Source organism: Carex rostrata, chromosome 9 (genome assembly GCF_964058835.1).
Source record: "Carex rostrata chromosome 9, lpCarRost1.2, whole genome shotgun sequence".
In the NCBI taxonomy this organism is placed as follows: Eukaryota; Viridiplantae; Streptophyta; class Magnoliopsida; order Poales; family Cyperaceae; genus Carex; species Carex rostrata.
In genome coordinates, this window is record NC_135926.1 from 8,371,947 (window position 1) to 8,394,193 (window position 22,247).

The 22,247-nt window shown below is 34.9% G+C and overlaps 2 protein-coding genes and 1 long non-coding RNA gene across 5 annotated transcripts; 1 reads left to right on the plus strand and 2 right to left on the minus strand.

Moving 5' to 3' along the window:
* Window positions 1-336: 336 nt before the first annotated feature.
* LOC144558919 (uncharacterized) lies at window positions 337-8,122 on the plus strand. Of its 2 annotated transcripts, XR_013513053.1 has the most exons (3): window positions 337-950; window positions 7,104-7,904; window positions 8,024-8,122. XR_013513053.1 is itself a non-coding variant. In XM_078307788.1 (2 exons), the coding sequence occupies exons 1-2, from the start codon at window positions 561-563 to the stop codon at window positions 7,167-7,169; spliced, it is 456 nt and encodes a 151-aa protein (XP_078163914.1). In that variant the 5' UTR covers window positions 337-560; the 3' UTR covers window positions 7,170-8,122. The 2 variants fall into 2 exon arrangements, 1 of the variants encoding a protein (XP_078163914.1); XM_078307788.1 differs by having other exon boundaries at window positions 7,104-8,122.
* An 846-nt stretch (window positions 8,123-8,968) lies between these two features.
* LOC144559187 (LEAF RUST 10 DISEASE-RESISTANCE LOCUS RECEPTOR-LIKE PROTEIN KINASE-like 1.2) lies at window positions 8,969-22,228 on the minus strand. 2 transcript variants are annotated; one of them, XM_078308167.1, is made up of 6 exons: window positions 21,445-22,228; window positions 12,940-12,969; window positions 12,185-12,466; window positions 10,976-11,349; window positions 9,615-9,955; window positions 8,969-9,396 (listed from the first exon to the last, which is right to left on the minus strand). In XM_078308167.1, the coding sequence occupies exons 1-6, from the start codon at window positions 22,211-22,213 to the stop codon at window positions 9,159-9,161; spliced, it is 2,034 nt and encodes a 677-aa protein (XP_078164293.1). In that variant the 5' UTR covers window positions 22,214-22,228; the 3' UTR covers window positions 8,969-9,158. The 2 variants fall into 2 exon arrangements, with proteins under 2 accessions (XP_078164293.1, XP_078164295.1); XM_078308169.1 differs by lacking the exon at window positions 21,445-22,228 and adding an exon at window positions 17,175-17,999.
* LOC144559188 (uncharacterized) lies at window positions 15,874-17,007 on the minus strand. Its single transcript, XR_013513101.1, has 3 exons — window positions 16,964-17,007; window positions 16,466-16,749; window positions 15,874-16,020 (listed from the first exon to the last, which is right to left on the minus strand). It is a non-coding gene; the product is annotated as an uncharacterized LOC144559188 (long non-coding RNA).
* Window positions 22,229-22,247: the final 19 nt, after the last annotated feature.

Consider the following 22,247-nt stretch of genomic DNA (forward strand, 5'->3'; position numbering starts at 1 on the left):
ATTTCTTAATCAATTGATTTAAATACTTGGTTTATTTCTAAATATCTTAGTTTATTTCTTAATACTCCGGTTTATTTCTTAATATACTTCGGTTTATTATAAATCAATTGTTTTAAATAAAAAAAATTAATATATTTCGGTTTGAACCGAACAAACCGAAATAAAACTTTGATTCGATTTGGTTCGGTTCTATTTTTAAAACCGAATTATTTGGTTTGCCAAGTTCAGTTCGGTTTCAACCGAACCAAACCGATGAACACCCCTACTGATGAAAGTGCAACCTAAAATAAAGGTACCAAACTGTAGGCCGGGTCTACGCAACAACTCCGTACTCCCTCTCGAGTCTCAACCCTCCAAACATCCGACGCGCGTGTCGCATTATTTAAATTCCCAAAACACCCCTATCCTCTTTCTCTCTCTTCATTTCTTTCCTCTATACACTCATCGTACTCTCTTTTTCCCATACCGGATCTGGTAACCACACGATCACTTCCCACCTCTCTCTCTTTCTCTCCGTGCATCTTGTCGACTTGTCCTGTTCATATTCGTTCTTTATACTCATGGCGACTGCAGCGGATCCACGTGGCAACCCCTCCGACCCGATGTTCAGCCCATGCTATACCTCACACCACGCGCGCCTCATCCTCCCTCCGCTCACTCCTGATGACCACAACGCACGCAAAGAGCACGACCACCATGCTTCCACGGTACCGTCACCGCCAGTTGACGACGAGGTGGAGGGGGAGGAGAACCTGCCTGTAGCACGACCTTGGAATCTAAGGTCGAGGAGGGGGTATAGGTTAACTTCCGAGAAGAGAGAGAACGAGAGAGCGCGGTTTTCTGTGAGTCTCACTGCGGAGGAGATAGAGGAGGATATTTATGCGGTGACCGGATCCAGACCCCGCCGCAGGCCCAAGCGGAGGCCCAGAGTCGTTCAGCGCCAGCTCGATGTGAGTTTCTGGACCTTTGAATTTACCGTTTTACCCTCGGTCGTTATTCATTCCTTTTGTTTATATATTTTCTTATTTTTTTCTAAATAAAGCGCCTCGAGCTATGTTGGAGAGTTGGAGAGTTGGAGTAGCATATATCTGTAGGGAAATTTTGCTTCCTGCTCCTTGTTTTGTTTGTTAATTAGGGAATGTTCTCTTATAACGATTGACCAACAATTAATTGACCAACAGGTACATGATAGTACTCCATATTAAGTTTTGCATGTAGCTCTTTGAATTAACGCTGGAAAGTTACTGTTCTGTCCTCCTACATTTTGCCTTTCTCATGTTATTTAGAATATCTGTTTTGCCCCCCGTCCCTCCATTTTTTAGAAACAGCCCATAAAGTATTCAACTCCCCTACTTCAAAACTAGTACCAACTCCGTTGTGCAACAGACGAGACGGGCGCAGTCTTGGGCTCTTTCGTTTTCACGAAATGTCGAGAGAATTTTCATAAGAGTGATATAGTTGCGTTTAAGTCTCCTCTTCTTCTTCACCAAGCGAAGGAAAATAGCTCACCTTGTATAAATTCTGGATTGTCCTTTGCACCTTCGAAAGGAAAACTGCATATACACCCTCTAAACTTGCTAAACTATATATCTTCCGTGTATAGACAAAAACTGCCACACTTAAATCTCTGAAGTCATGCGATGGCCCAGTTATGAATAATAAGTCTGGAATCCTTACTATTTAGGGGAAATAAATCTGCTGCGATACAAATTTCATGAAAAATGTTTCCGAAATTTCTATTTTTTTCAAATCCAACTGTTCAACTTTTTCTGTGCATGTATCTCTAAACAACTGATTTTTTTGTGCATATATCTCGAAACAAATTAACAGTTGAATTTGAAAAGACAGAAATTGTAGACTACTGTTCACATGTAAGGATCACAGTAGATTCGGATTCCTATTTAGGGGGGTATATTTTATTACAGGCCTTTTCTGTTATTATAAAAAAAATTCTACTTCTTGGAATAGACAAGGAATTCTGAGAGGTTATTAAATTGTGAAAAAAATACTTACCATTGACATGTCGCCATGTGTGATTCTGAGAGGTTATTAAATTCATCCAGCAAGTAACACCATACCTCTTCTTTTGTGTAATGACTTGAGGCTAGGTTACTGGGTAGTTTTTGTACTTATGACTTATGAGCTATTTATTAAAACACAGATGCCAACATCAAGTTTCAATAGTAGTTCCCATTGGCACAATGTACAATGGATTGCTTCAAATCTTTTGGGGCCCCAACTCCCATGACAAAGTAAGGCCCTGTTCGGTAGTCAAGGATTTGATGGGAATAGCAGTAGTTAGGCATTTCTTACCATTACGTGTTCAGCAGCCCTCAATTAAATTCCTATGAAGTTCCCATACACTTTACTTTTTCTCTTCCAAAATCACTGTTCTAATGGGATAAATTAAATTGAGTCAGGGCCTGTTCGGCAATCAATTTTTACTGGGAATTTTGATGGGATTGGGTCAGATCCGAATATGATCCCATGTAGGCGTTCGGCATCTCATTTTGTTCCCGTAATGTTCCCTACGAGAACAGTATTTTCGTTCCCATTTCAGTGTAATTTGATGGGTTCAAAAAACGGAATCTCATTTTGTTCCCGTAATGTTCCCTACGAGAACAGTATTTTCGTTCCCATTTCAGTGTAATTTGATGAGTTCAAAAAACGTTCCCATTTCAGTGTAATTTGATGGGTTCAAAAAACGGAATCTCATTTTGTTCCCGTAATGTTCCCTACGAGAACAGTATTTTCGTTCCCATTTCAGTGTAATTTGATGAGTTCAAAAAACGGAGCTCAGACGTCATTTTTTTTTTCCCAATCCTTTTTCTCCTTCTCTCTACTGTTGGGTCCCACATTCTCTCTCATAACTTTTCTACCTACAGCCCCACGTGCTCTCTTCATATTCTCTATGAATTCTCTCTTTCTCTTTGTCTTATATAAAAGGAACCTAGTTATATTTGATTTTTAGTTGTGGGACTAACTATTGATATGATCCGGATTTTTTTTAATTGTTGTTTTCTTTTTCTTTTTTAAATTACATATTTTAACTATTTTCTTTCTTATTTTTCTAATTACATATTTTAAATATTTGTTTGTTTATAATGTTCATTTTTGTAAATGTTTTTTTAAATGCTTTTTAATGAGTAAAGCTAGCGTGTGACATGCTCACCAAGAAAGTTTGGTGAGCATAACTCCAAAAGTATATCGGATCGACGTCAAATGCCAAATCCAAACCGTTGAAATCCATGTACTTCATGAGCGATGCATATATATGCAAACTTTTGAAAGTTTCGAGTTTATTTGCTACACGGTCAAGTGGTCAAAGAAATAAACATTTTATTATAAGTTATTTTATATATTCAATTTTTATTATTTCTTTGACCACTTGACCGTGTAGCAAATAAACTCGAAACTTTCAAAATTTTGCATGTATATGCATCACTCATGAAGTACATGGATTTCAACGATTTGGATTTGGCATTTGACGTCGATCCGATATACTTTTGGAGTTATGCTCACCAAACTTTCTTGGTGAGCATGTCACACGCTAGCTTTACTCCTTTTTAATTATTGTTTTCTCATTTTATTTATTTATAAATATTTTCTTATTTTATTTGCACCCATTTTAATAATAATTTTTATTTGAAATGTTTCATCTATTTAATTACATTAATATTTTATTAATAATATAATCGTATAATGTCAAATATTTTTTCATTGTAATTTTATATTTAATTACTTTTTTTTTATATTAAGCTGACTTTAACTTAATTGGTTAAAATTAATACATAACATAACGCTATACCATTCACAAAAAATAATTAAATAAAAAATCATTTATAATTAAATTAAACTAAAACAATTAAATAAATATACATATTTTAAAATAAATAAAGATTTCCCACAATTAATTCCATGATACAAACGAACACTCATTTTCTCATATTCCCATAATTAATCCCGTGCATTTCATACCCGTGGATTCCCACTTTTTCAAAAGTGAATTCTCATTTCCATTTCCATTCCCATTCCGTAATCCCGTGACATCTGAACACATCCTCAGAGATCATTTTATTTTTCCCAATTGAAGCAACAGCAGCTGCTATAAAGACCAAATAAGTTTTGTTGTTTCTTAACATGATTATATTATTTTATCATAATTATTAATATCAAATTAAATTTAGCTACTAGTTGAAAATTTTGAATGCTTCTTAACTTTCCGTGGTATATAAAAAACTAAAATATATATTTTATCATTTGTCATGTTGTGATTAATCTAATAGTTTAAAATTATTAATATAAGAATTCAAATATAAGACAAAATAAGCCTATATGCAAGACATCCTAAGAAATATTTAATGCATTTAAAAAAACAGTTAGTTTTTTTACAAAATTTTAATTTAAGAAATAATAATTAATAAATATTATCATGTTATTGTTTAATCATTTTATTTAATTTTATTAATAAGTATTATTGCATTGCTATCAAGTATTTTAGAAACAAAAATAAGATTTCCTACAACTATTCCCACGGTACAACCGAACACTTATTTCAACATATTCCCATAATCAATCCTATGTGTATCCGTGTTCATGGATTCCCACTTTTTCAAAAATGGATTCCCATCCCCATCAAATCTCATCCCATGTAATCCCGTGACAAACGAACACGCCCTAATACTGCAAGGTCTTTCCGTAATGCAACTATAAAACAAACCCATTTGGCAATAATTTCTCTTTCACATTAATTTCTCAAAATCCATAAAGAGGCAACTAATTGAAGCCTTTTGATCCAGATCATTGCCGCAAGAGATTAATGGATGTAAAATATTTGTAATTTTCTCAAGTCGTTTGTTTAAGATTTAAGAGGTCACGGAATGAAAACACTAAATTTATGTGTAGTTCTAATGTACATCATTTTTTGTTAATCCTATTTTGTACTTCGTAGTACAAATCAAAAATTAATTTTTTTTTAAATTATATATATGTTTTCCATTATTTAGTTGTGTTGTTTATCAAATTTGATCCTTTTTGGAAATTGTTTGACCATCAATCAAATGATTTAAAATTAGAAGTTCAGTTTTAACAGACTACCAAACAAACTCCAACTTAATCTTAAATTGATATACACCAAATCTAAATTATAGACACCATTTTTCTAAATTTTTATTTTTTTAGTACACTAAATTTTTAGTTAACATAGTGTATGTCCTCTTTTTTTTTTATATAGTTAGAGGCAATTACTGCAAATATATTAATAAAAAAAAGAGTTTAATTATAAGGTCTTAATTTGCTAGTTTCTAAACCTAGCACTACAATGGTATCTTGCCCTAACTTAATTTTATCAGATAAGATTAACTCACAAAGATTGCGGCTAGTAGAATACAAAATGAACTCGCGTATTCTACCCAATTACGACAGCTACTCAGATCCCATCCATAAACTGACATCGAGAAACGTATCATTTATCAATTGTAGCACCAGTCACTGTTTGTTAGAAAAGAATCTCCTATTCCTTTCTCTCCATAGTGCCTAGGTGCTTGCTACCCATGCTGCGTTCCATAGTGACTGTTGTTTACAATCAAGATATAGTGCATGTACTTTAAAACCCAGGTACTTCAATTTTCCAAAATTTATCTATTAGAATTGATTTCATATTTTTACCTCTTGATCATGTAAGAAGTGAACTCAAAAATATCATAAAATTTGAAATGTAAAAAATGAATTGTTTAATTTTTTTATCATTTAACTTTTTCTCTTTTCAATAAAGTTGAAGATTAAATCACCCAACTGGGTTAATATCCATCAGGAATTTTCCATTCAGGTTTCGAATCTGTGATACAGAGAGCATTGCATGCTAGTTCTCTATCATTAATTTTGAAATGTATGGATCATTTTTTTTGAACTTCAGATTAGCATGCGTGTGAGATTGTGACGACTTGTGGCACCAAAAAGTTGTGATGAGTTGGCATCAAAATGGGCAAATTAAATTGTTCTTAATTCAGGTCCTACGATAGCTGAGCTTAAAGCAATTTCATCGAATAAATATTTAGATAATTGTAGTTGTTCCAATTGAAATGCTTCACCAAAATGGAGAAATTGCCTGCATCAATGCTTTTTATTAACTAAAAGAAGAGGTATGTGTATAAGAAGGGAGATAGTTTACAAGTACAGTGAAAATCTATCTTAGTATGTTCCAGTGGTTAAAGTCCCTTGCAATGTCAGCACAAAGCAGTACCAGAGAAATAGATTGTAAGGTTCTTCGATTCCTCTCCTTCCCAAGGTGCTAGAGAGCTGTCGCACAGAGTCTGCTGCACTTGATCATTTCTCAGGACTGATGGATGATCTAGTCCTGACCCAAATCAAATAGGATAATCCAGATTAGGAGGTGGGCATTGGATGGAAATGAGATCCCATAGGGTACTTGTCTAGAAGTCCCCATGCGGCCAATTCAATTACCATTCCTCTGAAGGTGCATTTGTCCTCTTTGCATTTTTGACATTTTATAAGAATATTCAATAAAATTATTATGCCCCCCAATTCAATTGTACCATCTCTGACCGGCATTGCTTGGGATGTGTTGATTCAAAGTAGTTGCACTTTGAATGTCAACGCACTGCCCTATTTTGTGAGACATATTGCCTGTCTGCCTTCTTTTTAATTGGTCAGAAACATATAAGTTGAGAGGAAATATCATCGGTTAATAAGCTGAAAATTTTGTGTGCTGTTGGTTTGTTGTATTTTGTTTGCAGCTTAGTTACCTTTTTCTGCTCCCATTGCTCTTTTACAATAAGCAAGTCCGGGTATTATACATAAAAATTATGTGCCCCTCTAGTTTGCATTAACAGGAAGTGGATATGCATTTATAACATAGAGGCTTCAGTCTTCATGAATTTGACAGAATTTTACAGAAAATGTGCATTAGACTCTCTCCAAAACTGCAAATTATTTTATCTGTTTTGATGAAAACCTCCATGACCTGCTCTTGCAAGATATTTATTCAAATTTTTTATTGCTTAATTGAAAAGCTCCTGTTTAAGTATTATAGTACTCAATAATCCTGAAAATTGAAAATAACAAAATGCAATTTGTAATTTCAGGCACTATTTCCAGGAATGTGGTTGACGGAGATCACTGTCGACTCTTACAAGGTCCCTGAATCATGATCCATAGGCCCTACTTTGCAACTTTAAGTGAGCATTTTCTTGTTCACAGTTGCAACGCCTTCCTAAAAGCTCTTGCTTTTTTTTTGTGGGATTAGTTGATGGGGATTACTAGATAAGCCCTTTTATCTATTTTATTCTCCTAAGTGAATAGATCGTCTCAGGGAAGTCATTTAATCTTTTATCCTAGAATTTGGCAACCCCATTAATGCTTCCACTAGTTGTAGGCAATTACTGTGGGCCACGTGGTACATTCTTAATTCTTGTCCTACCCTTTTTTTGCTTGTAAAATCTTTGAAAACCCACTTTGTACCTGAAAGCCTCCCAAATTGCTTCTGCCACACCTCTCTGATTTCATGACAGGACCTTTATTTCGATTTGAGCAGACTTGGGCTACAGCAACATGACCCCTTGGCCTTCAATTGTAAGAGCCGCAGAGAGAGGGGCGGGGGCGATCCATTCCTCCCAGGTACCTGACTCAAGACAATTGAAACGGACGGCCCAGATTTACTCTCACCCGGTGTATTATTTGTGCTTTGAGATTCGTTCTAAGTTAAAAGAACAATCTTGGACCGTTCGTTTCAATTGTACTCAGTCAGGTAACCTGGGGGGATGTCCATTCAGGTGGGGGTGGGGGGGTTCAGCTACAAACTTAGTCTTTGGCAGGGTGAAAGTGATAGTAGTTGCCTCTGTAGGCTGTGCAATGAAAATCTTACCTTTGGATATGCACACAAATAGGTGCTTATCTCTTTTTTTTTCTTCCTTTTCTTCTTATTTTTGGGTATTTTCCGTAGATAAAGATGATGTACTTTGCTTCCTGAACTCACATTTTCTTTCTGGTTTAATTGCCAATGTAGGGGTGACTTCAGGCTTAGGTTAAGTATATTTGTGTACCTTGTGGATCACTCCAATAATCTGCTTATAAATTAACAAAGCTAATATGCTTGAATTTGTCACGATTAAGCTCTCTCTCTCTCGCTCTTTCTCTCTCTCTCTAAAAATAGTTTTTGCTTAAGTTCCACTTGCTTGCAAGATTTTATTTTATTTTATTCTATGTTGCTTTCAGTCTTGGGAAAGAATAAAGTTTGTAAATTCAATATTTGCGAATAACTTTATTAATGTATGCATGAAATAGCTAGCTTTGATGCATTTCCCTTCAATTAGGAAATTGTGAGAATGCTACTACAAAACTTTGAAATTGTGAGATTGCTACTACAAACTTCAAAATTGTGAGAATGCCATTATAAAACGTCCATAATTGTGAAAATGTCATTAATTGTGTATTTTTATAATATTTTTATCAAAAAAATAACTGAAAAATACTGTTTTGATATACATAATTCTGTATTTCCGATTATACCCTTCATACAAAAACAGTAACACTCCAGTTGATATCGCCTCTTCAAATTAATTTTTGATAAAAATATTATAAGAATATACTGTTAATGGCATTTTCACAATTATGGACGTTTTATAGTGGCATTCTCACAATTTTGAAGTTTGTAGTGGCAATCTCACAATTTCAAGATTTTGTAGTGGCAATCTCACAATTTTCCCTTCAATTAATTATGACCGAATATTTGATCAGGAATCACAAACTTCAAGGCATAGAAAAGGGAATTTTTCTAATGTATAGTTAATAGTTCAATTGTTTTATTTTATGAGCTCTTCAATTTGAACATATCTACCAATATGTTATCAAATTTAGTCTTCTCTACTGCTTATTGACCCATAAATTAACAACTAAACATTTTCTCTTGTTTATGATTTTAGAATTTATGCTAAGTTTTGAACCAACGACGTTCTGTGAAATCCCTTCTTTATTGTGTTAGCTTAATTCATGCCTCTGTTCTTTTGCAAGCTCTTTACTCTAGCTAATATTTACATGTACAAATCCATAAATCCAAGATCAACACAAACAATTTTAATTAAACTGCACAAATACTCACAACTTCCTCGTTCTCTAACAAAAATAATCAGGTCCAACATCATCTATGCACTAGCATTAGGTGTCGTAGACCTACTGTCCCATTTGGCTACGACCGAATCTGGTGATGATGGTGGAACGACGGTAGAATTTTTCAGCAAACTCTTGTGGTCCTCTGTCCTGGCCTCCTTTTCAAGAGCTCCATTGCCCGTCTCCAAATTTTTACCCTCCTTTTGTATCTCCAACAAAACCTCAAGTACCTCCCTTATTGGTGGCCTCATGTCTCCATCTGGCTGAAGGCACCTGGTTTGTAAAAAAACATAATTATTATGTTAAATATATTTTATGTCTTATTGTTAATAACTTTTGGCAGATGGCTGTACATGACCAACAGACCAAACAGCGAGTTGCACAAATGGCAGTCCTTAACGGTTCGTGCTAATTGGCTCACTTGCACCCTCTGTTATTATATTGAGTTCAATTATTCTGGCCTTATTAAACTTGTCATGTATGATCGTTACCTGAAAGCTAGCTCGGCCACCATGGTAATCATTCTTCTAGTAGCAGCATCAGATCCAAAGCCAAGAGATGGGTCGACGAGCATATCCAACTTGCCTTGTTGGATCTTCTTGATTGCCATGCTGGAGAGGTTAATCTCATCACGATGCCTAGTCACATCAACTGCCGGCATTGATGATATCAGCTCCACTAGGACAACACCAAAGCTGTACACATCACTTTTGTCTGTTAGCTGGTAGCACTTGTGGTACTCTGGATCCACATAGCCCGGGGTGCCTTGGGGTGCGGTTGACACATGGGTCACAGCAGTAGGGAAGAGCCGAGAGAGGCCAAAATCAGCCACCTATTTAAGTTGATGATATGATGTAGACAGTCTTTAGCATCAATGTTTCTTTTTAGAGAAGTATGTAGAAATACAAAAGAAATGAGAAGTTCATTGTTGGCTTGTTGCAACGTCTATCAGCTTGACTGAACTGAACCACAACCCAAATCAGATAATACATCAATTTTACATTGGACTAGTTATTGTATTGTTTTCCTTATTAATTCGTTTTCCTTATGGTTGATTTATGTTAGTTTAGGCTTTGTTTCAGTTTATGGTTTATCTAATCTTTTATTAATTAAATATATTTTCTTGCTAATGGGCCCTTGTAAGGCCGAACTAGTTTATCTGATTTGTTTAATTTTAAGGGGTCATCTTCGAACTGCCATGTTCTGATAATTTTCTCTTGTATTATTGAATATTCATAATTAAGTAGCACTACAAACCTACTACCATGGTTTTGCCACTGGGTAGTTCAGTACTAAAGTAAGTGTGCTTATATATGTTGATTCAAATTATGGAGTCATTTTTTGTTAATCTCCTTGAGAACCAAAATGATAAATATATATATATATATAGAGAGAGAGAGATGGGTTATGGTGCATTGCAATGCATGGAGGGGTTTGTGCATTGGACTATAAATCTAAAATTCAAAATCCAAATGGCCGATCCAAACTGTTCATCTTGTTCTCCATATTAATATGTGCTTGGAGACCAAATTTTACATTTTTCTGAATTTTTTTACTATTTATTAAGTATTTTACAAAATTGTTGATCCAACGGTGGCTTAACAAAACAGTAAAATCAGCAGTCACCGTTGGATCAACAATTTTGTAAAATACTTAATAAATAGTAAAAAAATTCAGAAAAATGTAAAATTTGGTCTCCAAGCACATATTAATATGGAGAACAAGATGAACGGTTTGGATCGGCCATTTGAATTTTGAATTTTAGATTTATGGTCCAATGCACAAACCCCTCCATGCATTGCAATGCACCATAGCCCATCTCTCTCTCTCTATATATATATGTGTGCATTACCTTGACATGATACCCAGCATCAACTAGCATATTAGTTGTTTTAATATCCCGGTGTACTATGGGAGGATCGACGGCGTGCAAATATGCCAATGCATCAGCTGCCTCAATTGCAATAGCGAGGCGCCTGTACCAGGTGAGGGCATGCTCATTAGCACGGCTACCATGAAGATGGTCAGCAACAGTTCCATTGGGAATGTACTCGTAGACAAGTAGCAGCTCACGGCTGTGGCGTGAGGTGCAGCCATACAAGGCTACTAGGTTGGGGTGTCGGAGGCGCGATAAGATCTGTACTTCATTCATGAATTGTTCCATTCGTCGGCAGTTGTGCTCATACAACCGCTTTATGGCTACAATACGCCCATCATGCAGTTTACCTACGTACAATGTTACCACTGATTTAGTGTTTTATACAAAGAAAAATCTTGCAAGGGAAAAAATGTACCTCAAATTTTCTGAGGGGTAGTGGGAACGGTTGGTTTAACTTATGATTCTGGAAATTTTCATATTTTTTTGGCCAAAATTGTAACAAATTTCTTACAGCTTACCATAAATGTAGTAATTAATACTTGACATGAGAGGTAATGATTAAAAGTAAATCGTTTGTACATGAAGTCAAAAAGTGTAATATGCTAAATTTTTAGTCTAAGACACTACAGGTGAAACATGAGGAGACATTCATTTTGTAGCTTTTACGTTTTTAAAGGAAACAGACAATTTTAATTGTTTCAACTATGGTGAAGGAATTCTATATAAATTTCAATTTGTTCTATAAAGCGAAAACAAACAAAAACAATTAGGCATGCACCTACTAATAATTTCATTAAATGAAATAAAAAAAGTACAAAATTACAACAACAAAAAAAGGGAAAAATAGCGAATATGTGACTATACAAGGGTGGTTTGATATGTACCTATGACAAATGGACTCCAAAATGCAGTTCCTGGTCTAGTTATCTCTATCTTTGAGGATCATGTTATGTAATGTCTCGGACTCCATCGCTTTTGTGAAGGTTATACCAGTACTTTTGCGAAGGGCTTACCAGTTATATATGAATATAACGATAATTAAACTAAAATCTGTAAACTACTTAAAATGCCCTTAAAACAACCTAGTACTTTTTTCCAAACTTCGAAATGTTGGTACAGGATCAAAGCCAACCATAAAACCTTTGTTTCTCATTCTCAAAAATAAATAAATAAATAAGGTACCTTTATATACAGTACCAAATCCTCCATCGCCAACCTCTTCCTTGGAATCAAATCCATTAGTGGCCTCCTCGAGCTCTTGGTAGGGGAAGATATGTGTCAACTGTACCGACTCAACATCAGATAGGTCTCTTGAATGCATGGATGATGGTTCAAGAGATGGAATTGAGCGACTTTGCTTGAGCAACATGGAGCGAGAACTGTGCTGCCTTTTCTTACGCATGTAAAGGAAGCAAAAAACAGAGACCAAGAGGAAGGCGGCAACAACAGAAGTCACTGATATACCTGGAAGGCAATTAAAGTTTATTTACATTGCCATAGTTGCGGTTAGAATTTTTTTGTCAAGGAACTCTGGTAACAAGTTAACATCATATATATCATATATAGGTTCACCAGGGTTTGTTATATCCATAACAAACAAAAAAGATGTATTTTTTAAGTGTGTTGGACCTCGCGATTACCAAGTTTTGTGTGTATTATTACTTGACTACATTTGTCATGGTTAATATGTAAAATTTAATTGAAAAACCGAATGATGAAAATTTCTAGTTCATCTTTCACATATTTACCATGATAAATAATTTCCTTGGGTGCAATCATTCTTTCGAGAAATAATTCTCCTTTTTCATAATTATTGACCCATAATTAATTTTACTGTCTTACACACTAAATAGTTTGTAGAAAAGTTTGGATTGATATTACAGTTCCAAAATTAATATGCAGTATATCCGAATTGGCCAACAAGTCAATTGCATTACCTATAATAAATCCGATGTGACTCTTCTTATCTGCAGCACAAACAAAATGGAAAACAAAAATTAGATGGACCACAGTTCTCAAATTTTAATTACTCACTGCAATTCATTTTTTCCCTTTTGAGATGCTTCATTACAATTCTTTGACAAACGTTTCATTCAATTGGACTTGAACGGCTGAACGCTCTTATTGCAGAGTAGAAAAAAAAAAACACTTTTCTTTATTATATTCCCTTTTTTGAAAGTGTCTCCATTTTTGTTAAAGGCCAGCTGATTTTCAATTCTCCCTTTAATCGGAGAAAGAGACCCCATATTTAATATATCAAATGACACAAAGGGTCTATGTTTGAAAGAGAAGCAAGTTATGACCTCAATTTACTTCCATTTCCTTTTCTCATGACCTCAATTTCTTTTGTCTACAGTGCAATTTTTCGGGGCCGTGTATGACCATTTAAGTGCTAAGAAAATGATTGGAGAACTACAGTGTTGTTTTACTGATTTGACCAACTCAGTATGAATATTTGAGGTCATGTCAAAATTTGAATTCTCTAGGTCCCTAGACTATAATAAAGAAAATGACACATTCTAGATCGTTGGTTCAAACATATACAAATAGGAATACTATTGATGTCCAAGTTGTCAAGCTTTCTTCATTCAAACAAAATAGATAAATAATAAAATATGACAACTCGCTAGCCTCGCTAGAATAAAATACAAGAGCGACCGAGCAAGTTACTCTCAGCCCTCCGACTTAAATGACACGGTCAATTTTATAATTTTTTAGTAATAAATTAGTTAATGATCGGATATTGATATATATGCTGGCCATCTTATTATATAAAAAAAGGTAGGATATGCTATTGTCTGTCGAGAGGCTAAATTTTAATTACACGACTCGTTAAATTGTGATTTATATATGTAAATCAGGTTAAGAACAAACTTTTTATCATAGAATGTTAATTTGAATCGTTTGATCAGATTTTTTATAAAGCTACAACTATACAAGTGGCAACCCAAACCGTTCTATTTTAATCGGATGGTAGGAAGTAGTTGATGGCATGTATGGATGCTTTGCAGTGTACTATGTGCACACTACTTGTTGAAAAGAAGGGAAGATGGTTCTAAAGAGAACAAAAATGGTGAAGGGGCAATAGGAAATAAATCTGCTGTGATCCAAAAATTCCTACAATTCTTGCGATTCCAAATTCCTCCCTTCACATTCTACAATGCACAAATCTCAAGGAGTAATTATTTTTTATGTGCAAATCTCTAAATAAATGAACGGACGGATTTGAAATCGCAGGGATTGCAGAGATTTTTGGATCGCAGCAGATTTATTTCCAATAAAATAGGAGATAGAAGGCAGTGAGAATGACATTTCACAAAAAACGTGGAAAATAAATAAATAGTTGGAATGAATCGTCTGAACATGTTTGTTCTTTGCCTTAAAGGCCACTGTTTTACTTTGAAATATCATGAAACAATGATAACGAGATAAATAGAGAGTAATTAATTATTGCTGCCCCATATTGAATGCGAGTTGATTGCAATTTGCCACCTAGCACGTACGGCTCAGAAAATATCCCAGCCGTTGCTATTTAAGCGAGATTCATCTATCTAATTTTATGAGCGTATTTTTTTTAAAACAGCATGACATATTCCTAATGAAATTGAGAACCCACCCCTAATTATAGAATATCAACTCATTATGAGTTAGACGATTGTATAAATATTTGTATTTTCAAAATTATAAAAATAAGTCAATTTTAAGTGGTTCTTTTCTTAGAACTGCGGGCTTAGACCATTAAAAATACAGGTGAAATATCACGGTAAAGTCTTAAATAAGCGGGACCAATTTCGAGAAAAAAAAATCTATTTCTATGAATTCAGATCTCATTCAATATCGGACGGTAAAATCATTAAATCCAGACGAATCTCAAAATGAACCTCCCTATAGTTATAATAAACACTGAATTCTAATCGCTCGGTTACGATCCTGTCACATTTATTTATAGCTCAATCCGTACCGGAGAGGATACGGACTAGACCTTTTTGACGTCGAAAGTCTGGCCATAATCCGCCACCAAAACTAATAAAAGAAATATGTATGTGAAAGAGCTCTGAAGTTCATCGTAGCAATAAATGATAACAATAATAATAATAGCTGAGTGCGATGATGAGGTGACGGTCGATGGATCATTGATGGCGACAACAATAATTTTTGTCAAGACCACAAACCTACATCGCTAATATACTTCAGTTCAGACATTCATATGACAGGAATTTGTGCGCCAGGTGTTTCGAGCTAATACGATGAGTTAAAATCTTGTTATGTTTGTCAACAAAGCTGTCACCAAAGTCAACATTTTATTTTCAAGTCTCTTTTTTGCATTGAAGTATAATACTTTCCGGATGTCATTTCTTGTAGCCTCTAAAATTATGGATTATGAGATTTTTATTATGAAGGTCGTGATGTGCAAAATCATTCAATTGCGGCAAAAGAACCTATTCATTGAAAAAAGAGAAATGGGAAGGAGTTTGTCCCTTCGCCTTGTGCATACCGGACATAGTATTCAGACCGTCCGATCAATATGTGAAAAACCTTCAAAAATGATCAGCTTGGAATTTGTTACGGAGGGATAGAGTTTTAAATTAACAACACTTTTATTTAAATCTAAAGATCAAATAAGACAGTTTTCCTATTATTATTGGGATGTAAAGGAGAAAAAAAAAATCCAGACAAGGTCGCCCCCGTTTCAAAAAGATACGAACCTGTAGACAACTCAGCAACAATCTGTACAAACTAGTCCACAGAGATAGCCACAAAGAATCAGGCCAATTGAGTTGTAGTTGCACGTTAGCCTTCCAAATTCCAGTCCACCAATCCCCGTCCCATTCCCGTTGTTTTTAATTCATAGCTCGTATATGAGTATATCTGTTTCTTTCATTTTTCATTTTTGTTGAACAGTGCTTTAATCAAGTATTGTTAGCTTTTGGGACTCTTCTAAAATATCAGATTTTTTTAGAAACCTTAATTGCGACCAGTTGTAATTCTATATGCATAACAAATTAAAAAAAAAAAAACTATTATATATAGTCTGTATGAGGTTGGCTACTATACTTCCATAAGCATAAGAGGGTATATGCTTATAACTTATTTTTTCTTTTTCAATATCCAAATATACGATTTGAACTGTTAGATGTGATCTCTATATTGAAATGTGCTTGGAGACTAAATTTTACATTTTTTTAAAAAAATTTTACTATTAATTAAGCCACTTTGAAAATCGTTGATCCAACGGTGGCTTAACAAAACAGTAAAATCAGAAGCCACAGTTGAATCAACGATTTTCAAAGTGGCTTAATAAATAGTAAAAAAAAATCAGAAAAATATAAAATTTGGTCTCCAAGCACATTTCAATATAGATATCACATCTAACAGCTCAGATTGACTTTTTGGATTCTGAAAACGAAAAAAATGAGTTATAAGCATATACCCTCGTATGTTTATGTAAGTAGAGTAGCCTACCTCTAGTTTGTATTGGATAATTTATATTTATTTGATTGAATTATCATGTTATGTTATTCAGATTTTTTTGATTAGATGACAATGATCTAAAAGTAATATTATATATAGTTTGTATTTATTAGTATGCATTTTTACTAAAATTTATAACTAGTCATAAAAGTAAAGTAAAATTCTTTGCATATTCTTATTTGAAATTAATTACTGAAAGTGAACTATTATTAAAATAACTATTCATTGCTAAGCTACAAAGAAAAGGTATTCGTCTTATGTTCCGGATCCGTATCCTCCCCCAGTCCCAGGTAACTGACTCAACGCAATTGAAACGGACGGTCCAGATTTAATCTCAGTCGGTGCCTGCTCGGAATGGCGTGGAGCAGTATTATTTTTGCTTTGAGATTCGTGCCAGGTTAAAATTTTCAATTTTGAACCGTCCGATTCAATTGTACTCAGTCAGATAACCGGAGGGGATGTGAATTCCTTATGTACCTACTCGTTAACCCATTTACACAAGACTGTGAGCTCCTATTTTCCCTTTTTTTTAAGTAAAAATTTAGCTCCTCTCTCGAGTAAACAATTGACAGCTTCTGAAGTGGAAACACTATTTTAATTTTCTTGAGGAAAAGCGGAGAACACTCGTGAAAATCAACTTTCGTGAAAAATCTGAGAAAGAAAAAAATGCGAGAAAAATTAAAATTAAGATAAAACATACCGCAGGAACCGTTGCCGCAAAAACAGGTGAAATTATAGGTATAATTGTCGGCCAACAGAGTATACCCGCATTGTCCACCCCTTTTCTGGCATTCGGTACAATTATCGGTCGGTTTCCATCCCAATTGAAATCCTTTCTTCAGCACCTGGCCGAACGTAGTGTTGAGATCGTTGTGATACTCTTCCAAGGTGTAATTCATCACTGGCACCACCACGGTCAACTGGCACCCAGTCATGAAGTCGGCATAATGAGAGGGTTGTAAGGGGTCGGCAACTAACACGTAGGAATCTCCGGCATCGGTGAAACATGTTATAGGGCTATAATTCTTCGCATCAGAGAGGTTGCAATGAAAGAAGAAGATAAGGTTCACATCAGAGCTTGTGTAGGTTACCCCAGAGTTGGCGAAGAAAGAGACGTTGTGTTGGACTCTCGGGCAAGTGTCACCTTGTTCAAGGACATCAGTGTCGACCAGAGTTATCATGTTATTATTATACTCAATCGACAGCACAGTGTAATTGTCAGATTGGAGATGGAGGATCGCTATCTCGTTTTCACAAGAGATGAGGAAGCCCGGCAAGCCACAGTTCTTGGTGGTGTTATCATAAAGAGAGAAGGGATACTGTATGGTGAGATCCCCACACTTGAAAGATTTACATGTGGAGGAGCTGTAGGTTTGAATACAGAGGAGAAGAAGGGAGAGGGAGAGAAGGGGAAGAAGAGACATGGAGGAGGAGGAGGAGAGGAGAGGAGGATTTGGTCAATGAGTTGTGTGATTTGGGATTCTTTTTATTTGAACGTAGAAGGAAAGAGGAAGAGACTCAAAAGACTTTTTGGGTTGGTTTGGTTGGGGTCATGGCCTCATGCCCTCATGGGATGGGGAGTTGCTTTCAGGGAGTCTCCATTTAACTAGTACTGGATATGTTACATTGATTTTATGTATGGTTTTATGGGACCAGTCAAAAGCTGATAGCGATGGATTTGAACTATGGAAAAATAATACATTGTTATCGAATAAAAAAAAAATAATATGAATTAAAATTGTTATGCATGTACACACATATATTTTTATTATCAGTAAACAAAATTCCGAATAAACTGCACTCATAGAACAGCACAATATTAACCCATATAAAATGTAATATTTTTTCTTGGTATTACGTTGGTGGCCTATAATAAGCAGAAATAAAATAAAATAAAATAAAAAATCAACTCCAGTCTCGTCATTCGCTTGTGACCATTTTTAAATGTATTAATTAATTTAATATTTTATGAAGAGAAGTGTTCAAATGTCTCTATTTGTTTTTACTTTCACTTTTAAAAATGTTAATATATCATAAACATCAAAATAAAACCGTTAGATATGATCTATGTTATTTTCTCTATGTCCTCATAAAAAATTATTACATTTTGATTTTGTTTTTATGTGAATCAATCATTTGAAAAATCAACGTGTAGAAATTATCCACATTAGTACATTTTTACAAGCTCTTAATGACAACCAAAATAATGTGGAAATGTCACAATTTTTTTAAAGTGCATAAATAAAATAATGTAAATCATATCCAATGGTTTTATTTTTAATTTTTAATTTTGAGTAAGTTATTAAAAATGGAGACATAATGAAGACACGAAAAAATGAAGGCATTTAAACCCTCTTTTTTATGAAATTCTAAACATGAGTCTTCAAAATATTTTTTTTAATTCTAACAATAGATTTTGTAGACAACAAATTGAAATTTCAGGTTTGTTTTTAGCTAACAAAATTCATGGAGAAGAAGTGATAATTGAAGAATAACGAACTTATGTCCAAATATTAGATAGTATACATTAGGAGTTCGTATTTGTTGATTTCTCATCTTGAAAAGTTAGGTTCTACTTTACCTTTTCTATAATTCTATCTTGATTTTTTGACAGTTCAATTATAGAGAACTAATGAAAAATCTGATTAAGTCTAGTCAGTTCGTCTTAAATCAGTCAATCTTTAATTAAAAACAAAAAATAAAACCCTGCTTTTCAAATTCGATTCTCTTTCCTTTTTTTTTATTGAGAAAAAAAAATGTGCTTATTACAAGTTGCCCTGTGGTAGGTCATGCTGCCCCTTCTTTGAAATCTGAAAAGTTTCTAGATAACTTGTGTTTTATTAATATTCTTTGTCTTGTTAGTAACTTGGTATATAAAAAGAAGTGCGCTTTGACTCAGTTCTTTTCAACGAATATAAAATCTTTATCGTCTTATACTACTCTACGGAACACGGAGTTGGGATTGTTTTTTTCCTGAGAGAAATAATAAATGAAACATAAAATAATGAAAGAGGAAGCGCCTAGTGAAACATCTAATATCAGATCAGATCTTCTCTTCGTAATCTGTACTTGTGTGTGTCTAATATATCCTAATTTTATTCGTGCTTATATATGTGATGCTTTGTGTCAGATAAAAATGCTCTAGGTCACATTCAATCCGCCTGGTTTCAACAATGTCAAGCCGAACACTACCTTGAAACATCGGTGGCACGTTGGAAAATTCAGCTGGAAGGTTTTTAAGTGGTAGGTTGGGTCAATGAGCCTGGTCCATTTTTCAGGATCCAAAATACTACTAAATTTTATATTAGGCCCAATATTTTATGGAGCAGATTTTATTGGATCTGGACTGTTGCTAAATTGCGATGTCCTCAGACCCGTTATCCATATAATACAATGATCGGTATCCTTAGGCCCCTTAAACAAGCCCACTTAATTGGGCCCACCATGCTTTAGACTCGTTGAAGTCAAGGGATTATAAAGGAGGAGAGAATAGTGACGCATACACTTATAAATTATTTTTGTGATTTTGAAATCTAAATAGTCAATTTGAACCGTTCAACATGGTATCTATATTACAATGTACTTGGAGACTAAATTTTACGTTCTTTTAAATTTTTTAAGTATTTATTAAGATATGTACAAAATTGTTGTTTCCAGACAATTATGAACTATTAAAAAATAGCAATTTTTAAAATTTTAAAAAAATAGTAAATAATTTAAAAAAAATGTAAAATTTGGTATCCAATCACATTTTAATATGGAGATCATGTTGAATGGTTCAGATCGACTGTTTGAATTTTGAAACTGTAAAAATAACTTATAAACATATATAGTGTCAAGATAAGTCACCATAAAATAAATGTAATCATATTTCTCCTCTTATATAAGACCGAATTTGCATTATCACAAGAGGCAGAGTCAGAATTTTGAAGTAGAGAGATTAGTGATAAAAAGTTTACTTTTCTCCTCGACTTCAAGTTTGTTGATTAGAGGAACGCGCGCACACAATTTTGAAACTTTTAACAGGGATCAGCTGAAGCCTATGATCAAAATAAATTCGTCCGTGGTTACATATCCGGCTCGTTAGGAAAATGGATTTTGAGATCCGATAAGACTTATTGGTTTTTCTCTTTTGTGATCTAAAAATCAAATAATGCAACTGCTGTGATCGAACAATATACCTAGCTCATTTTACTAAACTCTATCGATCTCACCTTCCTTTACCTATACATTGGCTACCGTATATACTCGTAAGCTAGGAAAGTCTTCCATGTCGTATCTAATTATAATTCATAAATGACGAACCATGGTTGGTTAGACTGGTTAGGTAGCTCATGGTCCTCATCTAGTTCATTTCATGATTTATTGATTTTGTTATGTTTATTTTAGCTTCTTCTTTTTTCGGCTGGATTTGAATCTGCTTAACAAATCACTTGTCCTTTTCAACATCCGTTATTATCAAATTGAGTTTTGGGGATAGACGCCGGGATAAACTGGGCCCCACTGGTAAAGCACATTTTTAAATTGCCAGTCTAGTAAGCAGCACACAGCCGCCAAATTTTACCATTCGACCACGCCTTTTCTAATTTTCTCCTCTTAAATTAAAACATTTATGAATAACCAAGTACCACCTACTAGTGTTATAAATAACGGTATGCGGTCGTCGGACGGACAGAGTACCACCAAATAATTAATATAAAATAATTGAGAATAACCGATCATAATCGGAAATAATTTGACCGATTAGTCAGAAAAATTTATGACGATTTAGTTACCACCAACTATTAAACGGCCGACTAATCGGCCTAAACGGACATTTTTTACAACACAGCCAACTACTACTCTCAGGAGCCGGGAACACAAAAACCCTCACCAAGAACGCAGTTGTCAAATCCAACTTCGATGCAATAACGGAAGTAATCAAAAAAAAACTATTCATAAATAATTAAAAATAAATAAATTGTACGTACCACATCTGCCATTGTTGCAGAAACAGGTTGGGGTGAAGGTAGAATTGCTCGTGACATTATACCCGCACTGACCTCCCTTTTCCTCACACTGCACGCAGTAGTCCGAAGGGTTGCTCCATTCCAGTTGGAATCCAGCTAACAGCACCGATCCATAGGTGGTCGGAAGATCCAGCACCTGAGGATTGACTACGTTGCCCAGCACTGGCACAATGACCACCTCTTTACATTCATCCACCCACTTGCTGTGGTTAATAGCTGGGGGTATTGCTGTGCTCGGAAAGACATAGGAGTATCCAAGGATACTATTAATCGGGATAATTTCAGCTGAGGTATAGCTAGAGTTGAACGGGCAATTCAGGAAGAAAGTGAGGTTGATAACTAGATTTGTGTAATTCAGCCATGTGTAAGGGGTGAACGAGACGTTATGCCGCACTATTGGGGTGGAGGTGCTCTGTGACAGGATTTCAGTGTCCACAAGGGAGATCGTTTTTTGCTGGTAGCTTATGTCTCTAACGGTGTAGTTGTCAGAGCTGAGATATAGAATAGGGGTGTCGTCATAGTAGCAGTATATCCGAAGGCCGGGATAGCCGTAGTATGAAGAGTTGGTGTCCAGATTGTACAGAGAGAAAGGATAGGTTACTGTGATGTTGCCACAGCGAGATGAAGAACCGCTTGATTTGGAGCTTGTGGTTGTGGAGCATGTGCCATGGATGACGATCAGGAGGATGAGAGAGAGGGAAAGGGAGTAGAGAGATGGAAAGAGAGGCATGGAGGAAGAGAAGCACAGAGCCGGTCAAAAAGTT

What these genes read in the sequence shown, in the direction of transcription:
- LOC144558919 (XM_078307788.1), top strand. Translation starts at nt 561, where the DNA reads ATGGCGACTGCAGCGGATCCACGTGGCAACCCCTCCGACCCGATGTTC. An exon ending in TCGTTCAGCGCCAGCTCGAT is followed by an intron (nt 951 to 7,103) that starts GTGAGTTTCTGG and finishes TTGTAATTTCAG; the next exon opens with GCACTATTTCCAGGAATGTG.
- LOC144559187 (XM_078308167.1), bottom strand. Translation starts at nt 22,213, where the DNA reads ATGCCTCTCTTTCCATCTCTCTACTCCCTTTCCCTCTCTCTCATCCTC. An exon ending in CTGCAACAATGGCAGATGTG is followed by an intron (nt 12,970 to 21,444) that starts GTACGTACAATT and finishes TTTGTGCTGCAG; the next exon opens with ATAAGAAGAGTCACATCGGA. An exon ending in ATTTGGTACTGTATATAAAG is followed by an intron (nt 11,350 to 12,184) that starts GTACCTTATTTA and finishes CATTGTACGTAG; the next exon opens with GTAAACTGCATGATGGGCGT.